This window comes from Amphiura filiformis, chromosome 1 (genome assembly GCF_039555335.1).
Source record: "Amphiura filiformis chromosome 1, Afil_fr2py, whole genome shotgun sequence".
NCBI classification, from domain to species: Eukaryota; Metazoa; Echinodermata; class Ophiuroidea; order Amphilepidida; family Amphiuridae; genus Amphiura; species Amphiura filiformis.
This window is the reverse complement of record NC_092628.1, coordinates 17,013,324-17,029,388: the sequence shown is the minus strand read 5'-3', so window position 1 is coordinate 17,029,388 and position 16,065 is coordinate 17,013,324. Positions and strand designations below refer to the sequence as shown.

Sequence of the window (16,065 nt, the reverse complement as noted above, 5' to 3'; positions counted from 1 at the left end):
ACTATTAGAAATTTATATTCTTTATAGCATAAGTTTTAAGTTGACATCATTATTCATGTTTTCTCAAAACTTTCCATGGTGTGGGGCATGGATTTGCTGTTGCAACCACTTTATAATAGAAGCTTAGAAAACTTGGGTTTTTAAAAATTGGTTGCAAGGGTATTCTACAATGCATTTGTGATCAATTAAACTTTCTTATTTTTCAGATCTTGCGAGATGTAGATGCACAAGAGGTGACGTTATCTCAAGTAGCCATGTCTCACAGTGGCCGTATGCTGTTCGCTGGTACCAATACTGGTATGCTACGCTCGCTCAAATTCCCTCTCACAAGCCCAGGGGAGTGGCAGGAACACATGGGACATGGTGCCTCCATTACAAAGGTAATTCACTAGGCCTATGATGTTAGATTAACCCCCTGGACACTACTGGTCAACAGCATTTCTGATTGGTTGATACTTGAAATGCTCATTTCAATGGCCAATTATGATAAAGCTTTAAACTATTTATGGTCAAACTTGCATTTGCAGATGATCTTATTAAATACCCTTCTTGATTGGTTCAAAATTGGACACAATATTAATTTTGGCCAATCGGCAGGTAGTTCTCATGTTGAAAATGTCAAAATGGTCCACATTTTGTGACAAATTGTTTTGATCATGAAGTGCTTACTTTATTCCACCCAATCTCACAAAACCTACCAGAAAGAAAGACCAATTCTTTGTAACTTCATCTGTAGAAATGATCATGGCCCAAGCACCTGTACCATTTGTTGGTGTATGGGTCATTGATTTTGTTGTTCAAGTGAAATTTTACAGAAATTTTATCCACAAAAGGAACCACTTGTATTTTAACTTGTATCATCTATGTGCAACTTGTATCATCTATGTACAAAGTATGAAGCAAGCGTATTACCTTCAAGTTAAATGACACTCAAAATAAGCTGCATGTATTACTTTTCGTTGTTTATTTTTTGTTTTTGTTTTTGTTTTTTGATATTCAAAATAATTGATTTGTTGTTTTTTATATACTCAGTTCTGTAAGCGGTGTGTTTCTTGAAACTAATAAGAAGAGGAAAATGTTTTTGAAATACTTTTGATCTAAATCATAATGCAGAAGTTGCTGGCATGTTTAACAGTAATGACATGTCTTTCAAAATGAATGGCAGTTCTAATCAAACTCAATGAGGGGAATTGGCATGAATATTCAAGTAGGTACAAACCCTACCAGCGATAAATCTTCAGTGTTCATAATATTTACATCTTGATCTGGGGAGTTTGTGGGAACATCCCATTAGTACAAAGGGTCATTAGTCCGAGAAGAATTAAAGCTAGGGTTTAGGGCACTGTAAGTTAGGAATAGGGTTAGGCATAAGGTTAGGTTTAGCATTAGGGTTATTGCTAGGGATAGGGTTAGGTCAGGGTTAGGATTAGAGTCGGTGTTATGTTTAGGGTTATGGTTAGTATTAGGGCTTCTGATATTGGTTACGGTTAGGGTGAAGTTTATTGTTAGGGTTCATAATTACATTATTGGGATTTTGGACTAATGACCCTTTGGACATGTAACAAAAAAAATCCTCTATATTTTTAAACCAACTTTCTTAACATTTGTGGGTAATCTAATCATCTCATTTGTTACTTTTCTTCAGATGAGGATTACACATGATGACCAATACCTGATAACGGTATCGGAGGATTCAGTGCTGATGATTTGGAAGATTAGTGACAAGGAAGGCAGGGGTCTCAAGAGAGACAAAGAGTCTGGCTATGCAGAGGAGATTCTTATTACCAAGTCTGATTTAGAGGAGAAGGTGAGTTCTTAGGATCTGTGCTATTAGTGATAGAATGGGTCTTGGTATAAAATATCATAATACTAATCATGGCGTGTCTGTCCGTCCCTCTGTCCGTGTGCTATCGCATGCGCGCGGCTCACTAACGCGTGCTCACTGTGCGCATTGTGCGCCTATTTTCAACACATATTTCAATACGGCACACGTGCAGAGGCCTATTACAGCAGAACATGACTATTTCCGGGGTATGGGGGGCTCATATGTGGTAGCAGGACATGGCTTGGTTAAGAGGCAAACGATGGGTTTCCAGATTACGGTCAAGTAAGCGTCACAGCTACAAAACTACTAAGTTGATTATTGTGTCAAATTGGGTCTTCATCATTGACAGACGTATATCATAGTTAGTTTAAAAGGGCAGGGCAGGTAGGCCTATAATGGGTAATGGTTGTTACGTAATTAGAGATGTCCTATCACAAGAACCACCCAACCCGAGAACCGCAAAATCTAGTTTTGTATAATTTACAAAGAAAACAAAAGTTGTGTGAACATTTGTCTGTAGATGCAAACAAAGCTTTACAAATGAAATAAAAAACAGAAAATTATAAAGAACATATAACCATATGAGATCTGTTATCACACAATGAGAGAAAAGATGCAAATTTTTATTTTGAGTTATGTCCAGATTCATGTTTCTGGAATACAGACAACATTCCTGAACTATGTGACTTGGGTTTGATTTGAAGTGACCTGGTATTTAAACAAGCTTTTATTATGTAAAATGAGACGCATGTAGCAGCCGACAAGTGCATCATTTTGATATGGATGTACACATATTTCAATGAAGAATTTTTTTGTTTTCTGACATGTACAATGAATCATATCTCCTTTCCTTCCATGGTGACTTTCAGCGCATTTTTGTGAGAACAGGTCTCAATCGTCTCATATGCATTTAGAACTTGTACAATGCAAACAGGTAACATTACCCTGCTCACCTTCAATCGGTCATTTCTAAAGCTGCATATGCCCAGGAGGTGTTGTTACCCTTGCGGGTACCAGGTTTTCATGTTCATACCCCAAGCTGTCTTTATAAAACAGAATTACCTAATTCATCCCTTGATCATTACCAATTTCTAGAACTCTGTCATGGCTGAGTTGAAGCAGCGTGTAGAAGAACTCAAAATGGAGAATGAATATCAGCTTCGTCTCAAGGACATGAACTACAACGAGAAGATCAAGGAACTGACTGAGAAATTCATCCAGGAGATGGAGTCGTTGAAAACCAAGAATCAGGTGCTGAAGACAGAGAAGGATAAAGAAGAGGCGAGACATGAAGAGGAACTCGCTGAGCTGATGGAGAAGCATAATAAAGAACTCCAGGATCTTGGTAAGTTGTTATTTTTACAACTGAGAGATGAAACTACAAGAAAATATTGAAAAGTTTATATTTCAAAAAGACTATTTGTATGCAAGATCTAAACTGATATTGTCACTTTTGAAGATATGGAGCATAAAGTGTGACCGTTGCAATTTGGTTGCAATTAAGTTTGCTGAGTTACAAGCACATTTAAGATGTAGGATTTACTGTAAATGATAGGGTTTAAGGTTTCATAAAAATAATGAAAGTCAAAATTGATGCAAAATATGTTTAATACTTGGCTTTACTGATATATTTTTTTAAATTTACTTTCAGAATCGGCAAACAATCAGAAGCTTATGATTGAATATGAAAAGTATCAAGAATTGCTATCCAAATCTCAGAAGATGCAGGAAGATTATGAGAGGCAACTTGCTGAGATGGAAGAGTCCAAAGAACAGGCACTTGAAGAACTTACAGAGTATTATGAGACTAAACTACAGGAGAAAACAACACTTCTAGAACAGGTAGGAAAATTGCCTTACTTGTGGAATAGGCTAGAGTCCAAAAGAAGCAAAAGTATCCAGAAGAATGTACTGAAATAATGCAACAAACCTCCAGGAGAAAACTGTTCTTCTAAGCACAGTAATTTGAAATATTCATAGATTGTGGTTTGTTATGAAGTTTGTTGTTTCCCTCATTTAAGCTTCCATCTTTCCTCCTCATTCTTAGATTGGTCATTTTCATTGAAGCCCTCCTTAAGAAACAATTATCTTCCAGTTACCCCACCAGGGGTGTTGAGCTTTATTTACCCATTGAACGGTCATCTCAAAATGAGGTTCTACCCGCAAATTGTGTGTGTTGCGTTTGCGTAAGCCTGTCAAACGCATGCTTTAATTACCACGTAAGCTTTGCAAAAGTCTTCTGGCATGTTGCTGAAAAAGCGTGAGATGCAAAAATGCACTTTTTGCGCATGCGTTTGCAGGAAAAACCTTGTTTTAGTAGCAAGATGGCGGATCCGTGCAAAGGGCACAGAAATCTATGATTTGGTGGAAAATTGTTGCAGTCTGGTTGGTGGCCACCGATGATTTATACCAGAGGTTTAATATTGTGTCTACACTGGTATTTAATTAAACTTGGTTCTTGTTTTTCTGTACAACATATCTCAGTGGCCTTTGGATCTTCCTCAGTGTGAAAAAGCATAAACAAATGTATCTGTATGGAAGATATGCACTAGGTTATTAAGACTGGGGGTCTGGATCAATTCAGCAATGTGCGGACAAAGCCAAAAATAAAGGTTCATGGAATTTGCCTAAATCATGTGATAGGAAAGGTATTTGGGTCTAATGATTTTGTAACTTGATCAAAAATTCGAAAATCCCTTGTTGCCATGGTAACGGTTCTTTGAAGATTGCCACAGGAAAGTACATTTTTCAATTTTACAGTTCGAAAAAGACACATTTTTCTAGCTAGCACTAATGAAATTGCTAGAAGTATGGAACAATTTAAATTGCTGCTGATAAATACCTATGTATTAGACGGTACAAAAATAGTATTGCCAGTTTTCTCACCCACCTAGAATATTGTGTAATATGCAATGCAAAATCCCTCTGTTTTGCAATTTTTTTCATTAGTAAAAGTGGTATAACTTTGAAATTCAATAACTCTCAAGAAGAAGTTTGCTGATTAAAGTCAGGGGTTGGATGAGAATGACTATGAATGGGGATGATCAACCAACCAACAAAAAAATTGGGGTCTTTACCCCATAACGAAGTTTTACTTTGAAGAAAGTTCGCTATTTTCGATAAAAATGAGCTAATTACATAGCACTTTCACAGTATAAAAAAATCCTTTATTGGCTTGTGATTTGCAAATAACATACCCAGAATAGTTCATTGACCCATCATAACCATTGGTTATAATTTATTTAAGTAATTTTCACTTAGTAAACTGCCAGTGACCCCTCCCCCAGCCATATGGTTTAATGCATGAAAAATGTGCAAAGTTGGGCGCAAAATGGTTACCATGGGCATTAATTTCTTGGTGGTGGTTATCTGTCTTTTACAATCTCTACTCTTCCTAAACAATGGATAAATCGATTATAACTATTGAAACCAAATAAAACACATTATATTTCAGTTGGTCACTACTCTGGAGTAGGCTAGGGGTTTTCCATGTATAATAATCATTTCTACTTCTTATTTAGGCCTATATTCACTACTGGACTCATTGATTGACTTTATCTGAAATACCTCACCAATAATCTAAATATGGTTTAAACATAATGAGAATGTGATAATTTTGTGGATTTATAATATTAAAGTGACAACAGCAACTCACATACCAAGTAACATTTTTCTTTGTTTTATACAATGTTATCTATAAATTTAGTTCTAAGACTGCATGATACTGAAAACAAATCTCAAATGTAAGAAAGATCAAACATTGTACAAAACAATAGAAAAATGTTTATAAAAACATCGACTGGACAATGCACTTGAATTATTGTTTTTAAAATGCAATGTCACAGTTTTTTGTTTTTTTGAAAGTTAAATGTGGACATGGTGAAGCCATTGCCAACCCATCATAAAGTGATGCTCAAGTCTTTACTTTGTGTAGATTGTTAGAATTATAAACGGAGTCGCTCATGTGTGGGATTTTCTAATGAGATCATGAACAGTACCTGACAGATGTCTGTGAGAGTTTTGATGCTGACACTGCTAAGTTTGTCATCTTGTACTCTAAATAATCTATTTGTCCCCAAAGTAATAGGAGTAATGGGATGATAAAGTTCTGGTTTCTGCACCGCTTGCTTTAGGCACTCTTGATATACCATTGTATCTGCAGGATCTGCAAGTTCATCATTGATCTCTCGAAAAAAAACTACTTGTGTGTTGTGGGGTCAGATACTCGTCTCATATGTAGGCCTACTAAACATGCTAAATGCCCTCTTGTTGCTATTTTACATCCGAAAAAAAAACGCATTTGCTTAGCAATAACAGCAGAAGGGTCTCTATTCCCAGCCCGGATTCCCAGTGACCTCTCCATGCTCATACCCATCAATAATAAATTCTTTCTGCTTCTTGGAAATTGGGTTTGTTTGTTTCTTGCTGACTATAGGTTAAATGCCACTAATTATGTATTACACAGGTTTCAATGGCAAAATGGCTAATTTCGGATGGATGTTTCTCATATTCAGAACTCTCACAGTTAAATGCCACTAATATCAGGTGAAACTATATGATTTAGATGCCAAATGATCAAAAACTCAACATAGGTTGACCTGAGACTTTTCTTGTTTTAACGCACTGAACCGTAAACACCTCAAAATGGCAGTGCGCACCAAGCTGAAAGTTACAATATGGTAGGGCTTAATATTTACTAAAAACCGTAGCCGCATGCGTATGAATTTTGGTACTATTACAACAAAAATGTCATATAATGAAAGAAAATATACCATTTTGAAGCATCAAACCCTAAAAAAGTACTTTTTTGGCTATATTATTGGTCAATTTCAGCGATTTTAAAGCAGTCTTTTCAGATGCCATGCAAACAAATAGTTACTCGTCAGATTTCCATGTATCGCCCAGGCCTATTAGTGGTATATAACCTTTAGGGCCAATTCATGACCTAATCATATCTCTGATTCAGAAAGAATGCATTGCTGTCCGCTTGTATTTCCTCTTATCTTGGCTAGAAGGCTTTTTTAATTTTGGTGTTTGTTATTTTGTCATATTTTCCTGACTGAGCTACTAGCGTCAATGCTTCAATGCTTTATGTATGTCGATGTACATGTTTCCTTGGGTAACTGAATAGCGTTTGCAATACCTCTTGAATCCACCGTAGCTAGTAGATTCATCTACTGAAGATAAAGCTTCACATACTTCCTATTGCTGATTGGTGTTCTCGTAGAATTGGTGAACACTGTTGATTGTACTGGGTTAGTACTAGTAGCTGCCTGATGTTAAAAGCAGCACATAGTCCATGATGTTGATGATTTTCAAATGTTTATTGGTTAACATTTTCTGATGTTGAATTCCCTGAAGATCCATCTGCTGGAGATGAAACTTTACATGCTTTCTGATGTTGAGGGCTAGGCTTAAAACTTCCAAACGGCGTGCCAAAAAGAATTGCTTGCCCCTTCCGCCTGCCAACAAATCTTTGCCCCCCCACATGACATATGTTTGAGTTCCCAATTTGCAAACCTTATAATAATGGTCTAGATGTACATGTATAATGCAAGCGTAGTGAGCAAAGAATTTTGCATATTTGATCATTTCTGCACTGTTTTTCTAAGCCCTTATCAGAGCGTGTCTGTAGTATAGTCTGCCCCGTAAATGTGCTCCAATGTCCATTGCCACCAACTAGCTTGCAGTGGCAAACAAAAACCTGGGCAAATCAGATGTGTCGTTTACCGGTAGGCCTATATTGTCAGTACCCTATCCTTTGCGACGGCTAGGAACCATGGTATAGGTTCATGTACTAGACCCCTCACCCCTTTGACCTGCCAAAAATTCTTGGACCCCCCTCCCCATATTTACCCTTCCTACAGGGGTTATCATTATTGCACAGCCCCTGATTGGTGTTCTCGTAAAGTTGGTGAACTCTGTTGTTTTTACCGGGTAGCTAGCTGTCTGATGCTAAAAGCAACCTGCCTTCCAAGCGCTGCCCTCTATCTGTATTTGAATAGCGCTGCGATCTGTCTAATCTGCTTAACATGCTTAAAAGGCCTGTATGTATAATATAGCTTGTTTGTACCATTTAAAACTGAGACTCAAATTTAAGAAGTCACTTAATCTTTTCATCAATAGAAATATATTCAATAATTATTTCATTACGGTTATTTAAACACAATCCTTTTAAGCTTAAATTTGTCTTTTTTGCCATAAATTCCCTTAAAAAATACACATTTTTTCAAAAACTTGGTACTTTTAAAAGCCAGAACTTCTTTAGAAGTTGAGACCCCAATTTTTTGAAACTATATATCTGTCAGCAAGGGTTCACTCTAGCTATGCCACCATACAATTACAAAATATCAACTTCTTCTTTACAGTTACACCCCTTCAATGTTGGGGTAAAATGACATTTACAATTTTTGCCCAAAAATGCTTTTTTTTCTACTTAAAATTAAAGGATCTTTTAAAAGAGTGACAAGCTCTTTCTTCATTTGCAAGGACTACCAAAGCATTCCCCTATCTGAAGAAAAAAATTAAAAAATTATATCACATCTTATATATTTGTGGCATTCGACCAAACTTTGCCCTTTTTCAAAAATGAAAATGGTAAATTTTGGTCATTTTCGACTAAAATTTGTTTTGTCCGTTACCATGCCAACAGGCCAAATGCAACTTTTTAAATGTCATTTTTAAAATGTCCCCCCTAAACCCTTTCCATGCTAAAAGAATCAAGGATTTCTATTTTTTTGAGTTTGTCCACATATTTAAAATTTTGCTTGACGGTAACAGACCCCTAGTCTTAAGGCAGCAGCAGGGTTTAGTTACTAGAAATATCCAGAAATATATCAGGATATGGATAATTATTTATCAGGCTAACAACAACATCACATTTTTTGCTTTCTTAATTCAGGCTAACGATGAATCAAGGCAGCAGCAAAGAGAATATGATGAGACCAAGAAACAGATTGAAGAAGATGCAGACAGAGAAATTCTAGATATCAAGAACAAGTACGAGAGAAGATTACGAGATGAGAAAGAAGCTAATATGAGACTCAAAGGAGAGACCGGCATTATGAGGAAAAAGGTGAGCAATTTGAAACATCTTTGATGTTATTCATTGATAAAAGAAATAATGGTTAATTAGGTTGGTGTAAAATCATATTGATACATGTAGTACCACAGTGCACAACCAGACTAGTTCCCTTTGTGTTTTATATCACTTACCAAATTTTTAGCTATACCTTCGCAATATGGTTATTAAACTAAAGTACACATATGATGGAGATAGATGGGTTAAGCATTCATCTTGCCTTAGTGTGAGACATGAACTGGCATGTAAATCTTACAACAGCATTTCTTACTAGTTATGAATTGCCATGCTGTGCATGTGCATCATGCTCAGGGCATGCATGCATTCATGGTCACAGAGAATACTGGAACTATTTGTGATATATTGCTTTAGGTTGAAGCATGATGTCAAAATATTGCAAGAATTTGAAATTAACTAATTTGTTCTTCTTTTTTCCTTAGTTTACAAGTCTACAAAAGGAGATAGAAGATCACAAAGATGAGATCAAGAAGCTTCAGAATGAGCAATCCAAACTCCAAGGTGTGATTAAATCACTTGAGAAAGACATCTATGGTCTGAAGAAAGAGATCCAAGAAAGAGATGAAACTATCCAAGACAAGGTATGTACAGGAATTAGAATGAGAAAAACCAAACTTTCTAGTGTCATCAATCCCTCAGGAAAGAAATCTTGTAAGCTTAAGATTTTGACTCCTCATAACACACTAATTAGGGATGGCCTCAAACGCCAACCACCAGTCAACTGCCGGCGCCCTTGCCAAACCGATGATTGGGCCTTGTTCTCTCACTCGAAACAGCAGAACTGGGCCCAATCGCCAGTTCAGCCAGGACATCGGCGGTTGACCTATTGCTGGGTTTTTGAAGCCATCCTTAAGAATGTGCGTAAAGACAAGAAGTAAGTAGTTTTAATAATTACTTTGGTCACATTAAAAAAAAAAAAGTAAGTCAATTATATCACCAAGTCAAATGTAATTAATTCCTCTGCCTTTTTTACTGCAGATTATTTTAGCCCATTAGATATACAAAATTGAACATGAAAGGCTGTGTGACAAGCGACTCTGTGATTGCTGTGAGAGTAATGTTCCATTCCTGCAACCAGAAATGACTTGATACAGGGTTGTAACCCATTTGTTGAGCTGACATAATATGTTTTTCATCAACATATGGATGATCCTTGTATCCAATTAGGAGATGAAGAGGTATAAGAAGATCTTAATGCTTTGAAATTAACTGACTTTGATACATTTTTGCATTTCTCACCTTTTGCCACATTGTGTTAATTTCACAGGAGAAACGCATCTATGATTTGAAAAAGAAGAACCAGGAATTGGAGAAATTCAAGTTTGTGTTGGATTACAAGATTAAAGAATTGAAGAAGCAAATTGAACCTAGAGAGAATGATATTAAACAGATGAAGGAACAGATACAAGAGGTAAGACTAGCAAAGATATTAGGTCATGTCAGGCAGTTGCCCTGTTCATATAAACCGGACTAATGAAAGCATACAATGCCTTAAAAATACTGATCTACCCATCAGACAGTTGACTTTTTAATTTCTGAGCAACATGCATTATCATAATACTAATCACAGCGTGTCTGTCCGTCCGTCCGCCCACGCGCTATCGCGTTCGCGCGGTGCGATATTGCATACGCAAGGTGCAATATCGCGTGCTTGTGGTGTGCTATCGCGGAGTATCAACTGCGGTGTGCGCAGAGTACCACATCGCGCATCAGAGGCATTACAGTGTAACTAACAGGTGCATCTCATCGGACCAATATAGGCCTATTTTCAAGACATGATTAACATTGATGGGTTTTCAGATTATGGGTACCGAAGTAAGCGTCACAGCTACAAAACAGAGTTGATTAAGTTGTGTCTTAATCATTGAGAGGCGTATATATATCGTAGTAGTTTAAAAGGTCAGGACAAGTATTATGGGTAACGGGTGTTGGGTAATTAGAGATAGGGGGGATCACGAGAACCGCCCAACCCGAGAACCGCGAAATCTAGTATAGTATATTGCTATGTTCCTTTTACGAGAGCGTAGGCGTGGCCACAGTGTTGAACGCACTTATCTCTGATCGGTTGCTGACGCAATCTGTTGTTGTCAAATCAATGAATTACGCATCATACACATTGTTAGAGTGCATAGTAACATGATGAGAGCATTGTGAGTATGCTTAATTTGTAAAAGGAACAAGGCAAAACATAAACTGATTAGTATCGCTTCAGCTACATGTACCTAAAAAAATATCAAACACTACGGAAACTTTTATGTTCTATTTTTGTGTGGTTGATGCATGCATTTTGACCTCAAATTCCAATAAATTGAACCAAGGTCTGTATTTTAAAATTGATAGAAAAGTTATCACAATCTGTTTTTAATTTATGGATAATTTTAATGCACATAATAATAGGGGGACTCAGTGGAAGTAAAAGCAACCATTGAAAGAGGTTAGACACCACCCACACTTTTAAAACTCCATATTTTCACCCAATTTAAGGCTCTAATGATCATTGGGTTTTCTTTGCAGATGGAGAGTGAGTTAGAAAGGTTTCACAAACAGAACACACAGCTAGAACTGAACATTACAGAGTTGAGACAAAAACTTAAGGCAACAGAGAAAGAAATGAAACTTGAAAGACAACGGGTAAGTAAAGATGCCATTCGTGATGACTTAATGAAAATTCAACATGATGTTCAGTACCTGGTACATGTCAACAAGCAGTCCACAGTCGTCAAACTGGTTCATTGTTGCATGAAATAATGGTCATCATGATTATTATCTTACTAACGTTTCTAGTCTCGTGGAGAAGATGAATGCGATTCCTCAGTCTGTCATGACAGTTATTGATTCTGGAAAGGGAGGGCTTCCTGACTGAACAAAGTGCTCAACTAATAATTGCCTGTCTCAAGGCAGGGGCAGCAGTAGCAAATTGGCCAGAATTGAAAATACAGGAATTATGTTTTCCTGGGCTGGATAATTAGCTTTGACATCTGGCTTCAAATTCAAAACCTTACACATTGATGCAGGTCAAGCCAGGAAGCAACCACATCCGGCCATAATATGCAGGTCAAGTTACTATCGCACGTGATCACTTCAGATCATCTCTTTTTCTGCTCCCTGTTATACCTGGGTGGAGTAAGGCACATGAGATGATCATCTTACTGTATGTAGGAATCAACACAGCTTTGCCCGGGTATTAACTCACAAGACCATGGCTATTATACAAGGCATGCCCTGGCTCCACAAATTTACTCACTATGACATCAACTATGATATAATTGAAATAGTGTTTTATAACCTAAGACATATTACAAATTATCATTATCTTTTGTTTAGGTGCAGCATCAACTAGGGTATAATTGAAATAGTGCTGTATAACCTAAGACATCTTACTAATAATTATTTTCTTTTGTTTAGGTGCATGATACAGAAGCTGTTTGCAAGCGATTCAAGACAGATCTTCACAATTGTGTGGCTTTCATACAAGATCCAAAGAAACTCAAGGAGAGCATCAAACAGCTGTACTCCAAGCATGTCCAAGATGATACAGTAAGTTCAGTGTACTTTTTGATTGTTTGTGATGAAATCTAATGTTTGTCAATTCTTGTGAAACAAAGCCCTCATCATCCTAATTGCTCTGCAACAAGAATGAGTGGCAAGACTTTTGATTAAGTTACTTCAAAAGTAGGGTGCAATTTGGCTGAATAAGTAAGAAAACTTATTTGTGAAGGCCTGAGGTTAGGGTTAGGATTAAGGTTAGTTTAAAGAGATTAGGGCTAGGGTTCGAATCATGGATGGGGCAGCCAACCTCCAAATGAGTATCCAACCTACACTTACTTACTGCTAGCTCCCTTAACCGGCTTGGTCGTCGGGGCACCACAGATAACATCTTAACAATCTCTCTCCATCTGGTCCTGTCTTCCACTGCCCTCTGTGAGGTGGCAAAGTTCAGGACAGTCCAATCTCTTATGTTGTCTTCCCATCTCTTTTTCTGTCTTCCTCTTCTTCTTGAACCGTTCACTGTACCCTGTAGGACTGTTTTTGCTAACCCAGAGGAGCGAGAGATGTGGCCGTACCAACATAGTTTACGTTGCCGGACTGTTGTTAGTAGGTCATCGTAGGGACCAATAGCTTGCTTCACTCTGGTCCGCACCTCCTCGTTGGTCACATGGTCTTTATATGAGATGTTAAGGATCTTACGGAAACACCTCAATTCCAGTGCTTGTATTCTCCTTTCCAAGTCAGCTGTCAGTGTCCACGTTTCACAGGCATACAGGAAGATGGATATGGCGAGGGTGCGCATTAGCTTGATTTTTGATCCCAGTGAGATGTTCTTGTCATTCCAAAATGGTTTTAATTTTGCCATGGCACTGGTTGTTTGTGTAATCCTGGAAAGCACTTCAGGTTTTGACCCTTCATCTGATATAATCGCACCAAGATATTTGAAGCTGGTTACTGTGGCTAACCTTTGATCACTTATTTCCACTGTTTCACTGATTCCTGTTGGGTTGTTCGTCATCAGCTTGGTATTTTCTGCAATTATTTCCATTCCATACCTCTGTGATGTTTGATGGAGGTTGTTAATCAGGGACTTGAGTTCTTTCTCACTGCCAGCTAAGCCATCTATATCATCAGCGAAGCGAAGATTAGATACTGCTCTGCCCTTGATGCTAACAGTTCCCTCATGGTTCTCTAGTGCATCAGCCATAATTCTTTCCAGATGCCAAATGGTATCTTGATGACAGAACCAATAAGTTACATAAGAAAGAATATTGTGGGTAACTCGCAATTTGTGATATTTATTTGTTTTCGCAGGTTGAATCCGCCAGTGTGGATGCCGACATACAGAAGGAATACAGCCGTCAACGCAAACATCTCGAACAGAGCGTAGCATCACTGAGGAAGAAACTTGCCAAAGATACGGAAATACACAGAGCTGATAATGTTAGAATAATGCAGGTTGGTACAGAATGTGATAATCATTGGGTATTTGGTTACTATCTGGATGGCAATACACTCCTTAAATACTCAGATACTTTGAGTCCCAGTATGGTCCTAATCAGGGTCTTAGCTAGAAATTGAGGGTTGCCCATCATTTGAATAAAATTGCCTGTCCTAATTTGAGTGTTAACATTTTATAGTTTATAGTTGTAGTTGTAGTTTATAATTGTAGTTATAGTTGGAGTTATAGTTGGAATTATAGTTGAGTTTATAGTTGTAGTTGGAATTATAGTTGAGTTTATAGTTGTAGAACTAATTATAGTTGAGTTTATAGTTGTAGTTGGAATTATAGTTGAGTTCATATAGTTGTAGTTGGAATTATAGTTGAGTTTATAGTTGGCTAGATAACTAAAGACATTCTCTGTACCATTGTTGAAATTTTTTTTTTATTTTTACACTTGTGCTGGGATCGCTGTTTTTTTTTTTTTTTTTTTGTAGACAGCTGTCTTTATTAAAAGTTTCTTAATACATAGTACTGTCACTTAATCAGTGACCTTAAAATACATTAACGTGCATTTTATTTATTAATATTAGTGACATAGTCATTTCAAGAGAGTTATAAGAGGATTGAAAAACAAGCAACAAAAATAAGGGAAAAGAGCAACAGAATGAGCGAATAGAACTAACTGCTGATTATTTTGTACTCAAATTGAGTAGAAAACAAAAACAATCAACAATGAGCTCCACCGACCCACCCTGACCCCCTCCACCACACATTGAGCATGTTGAGCATATTTTACTTTCTTTACTATGGATTAAAAATACACAGGAATGAAAAATTATATCATAACATTAATAGTTGCCAGGATTGCCACTCATTATTAAACTTTTGTAACTTTAGGCTACATACTGCTTGGTATTTCAAAACATTATAATAACATTTAAGTTCCCTTTTTAAAACATCTAAGTTTGGTCGTTTCTCTGTCATCTTTACTCTATACAAATGAAATTTTGCAATAGTCAAAATCAGTGTTAGAATTAAATCATATTTAGATCCAAAAAGAATTAACTGAGGGGTCATAGCTAGATCTATACTGATCTTGTCTTTTATCCAGTCTTTGAGATCTTCCCAAAATTTCTAGAAAAGGGCAATCCACAAAGAGATGCTTGATTGTTTCTGGATTTATCTTACAAAAAGTACATAAGTCATCATCACTTATGTTCATTTTTAACAACAATGTATTTGTGCCTATGATACTCTGATTAATTCTGTATTGAAACCATCTCAGTTTAATATCAGTGGAAAATTTGAAATTTAAGGTACATATTTTTTTTTAATCATCATTCTCCATTCCAAATTCCATTTGCCACTTTGACTTACTCATTGTATTCTTCATCTTTGATTCAATAGAAATATCATAGAACATTTTGCACCCTTTTTTTTTCTTTTAAAGTAGTTCCATATTATACGGCTGAAAAGGGGAGGCTAGTTTGGAGCCTATAGTACCATTGTAATTAAAATTTGACTGAATTGCCCTAATAATACCATTGTATTCTAAGAAACTGGTCTTCACTTTATAAAGTTTTGTAAATTCGACAATCGACAAAAAGGATCCGTTTGCATTTAAGAGATCATTTATAAACAGCATACCCCTTTTTTTCCAATGGGCATAACAAACTGATTTACCACCAATCTTTATTTTATCGTTCCACCACAAATATTGTTTTGCAATACGGTTGAAATCCAGATTATTGTTATTTACAATGTTTATAAGTGAGGACCAAGAAAACAGAGTATCATACCAGAACTTATTATCTATCATGTTTTTCATGTCATTAAAACGATACATACCAAGGCAACAAATATCATCACTTATTACATTAAAACAAAGACGAAATAGCTTAACCCATTTTTGATCACCACAGGCAACCCTCCTAATCCAATTTACCTTTAAAGCATTTATATGCATATCTACATTTGGCATCTTTACTCCACCATTCTCATAATTTTGCACAAATTGTATTCTTTTAACTCGATCTGGCTTGCCGTTCCAAATATATTTATATACCTCATCATTTACCGTTTTGATAAATTCCTTGCTTGGGTTTGGTAGCATTTGAGCAATATACTATACAATTGAGCAATTGTTGAAATTATGCCATAGCTTCCATTAATGCATTGTTGAAACTATATGCTATACCTATACTCTGT

At 36.6% G+C, this 16,065-nt stretch overlaps 1 protein-coding gene across 1 annotated transcript in view; it reads left to right on the top strand.

The window, feature by feature from the left end:
- Positions 1-16,065, top strand: part of LOC140161635 (cilia- and flagella-associated protein 57-like) — a 49,969-nt gene that overhangs the window by 28,776 nt on the left and 5,128 nt on the right. The window contains exons 10-19 of the mRNA XM_072184964.1: positions 207-380; positions 1,646-1,807; positions 2,921-3,170; positions 3,477-3,667; positions 8,727-8,900; positions 9,347-9,505; positions 10,192-10,335; positions 11,439-11,555; positions 12,330-12,461; positions 13,728-13,871. Of these exons, the coding sequence (XP_072041065.1) occupies positions 207-380; positions 1,646-1,807; positions 2,921-3,170; positions 3,477-3,667; positions 8,727-8,900; positions 9,347-9,505; positions 10,192-10,335; positions 11,439-11,555; positions 12,330-12,461; positions 13,728-13,871 (1,647 nt within the window). The remainder of the gene's footprint in view (positions 1-206; positions 381-1,645; positions 1,808-2,920; positions 3,171-3,476; positions 3,668-8,726; positions 8,901-9,346; positions 9,506-10,191; positions 10,336-11,438; positions 11,556-12,329; positions 12,462-13,727; positions 13,872-16,065) is intronic.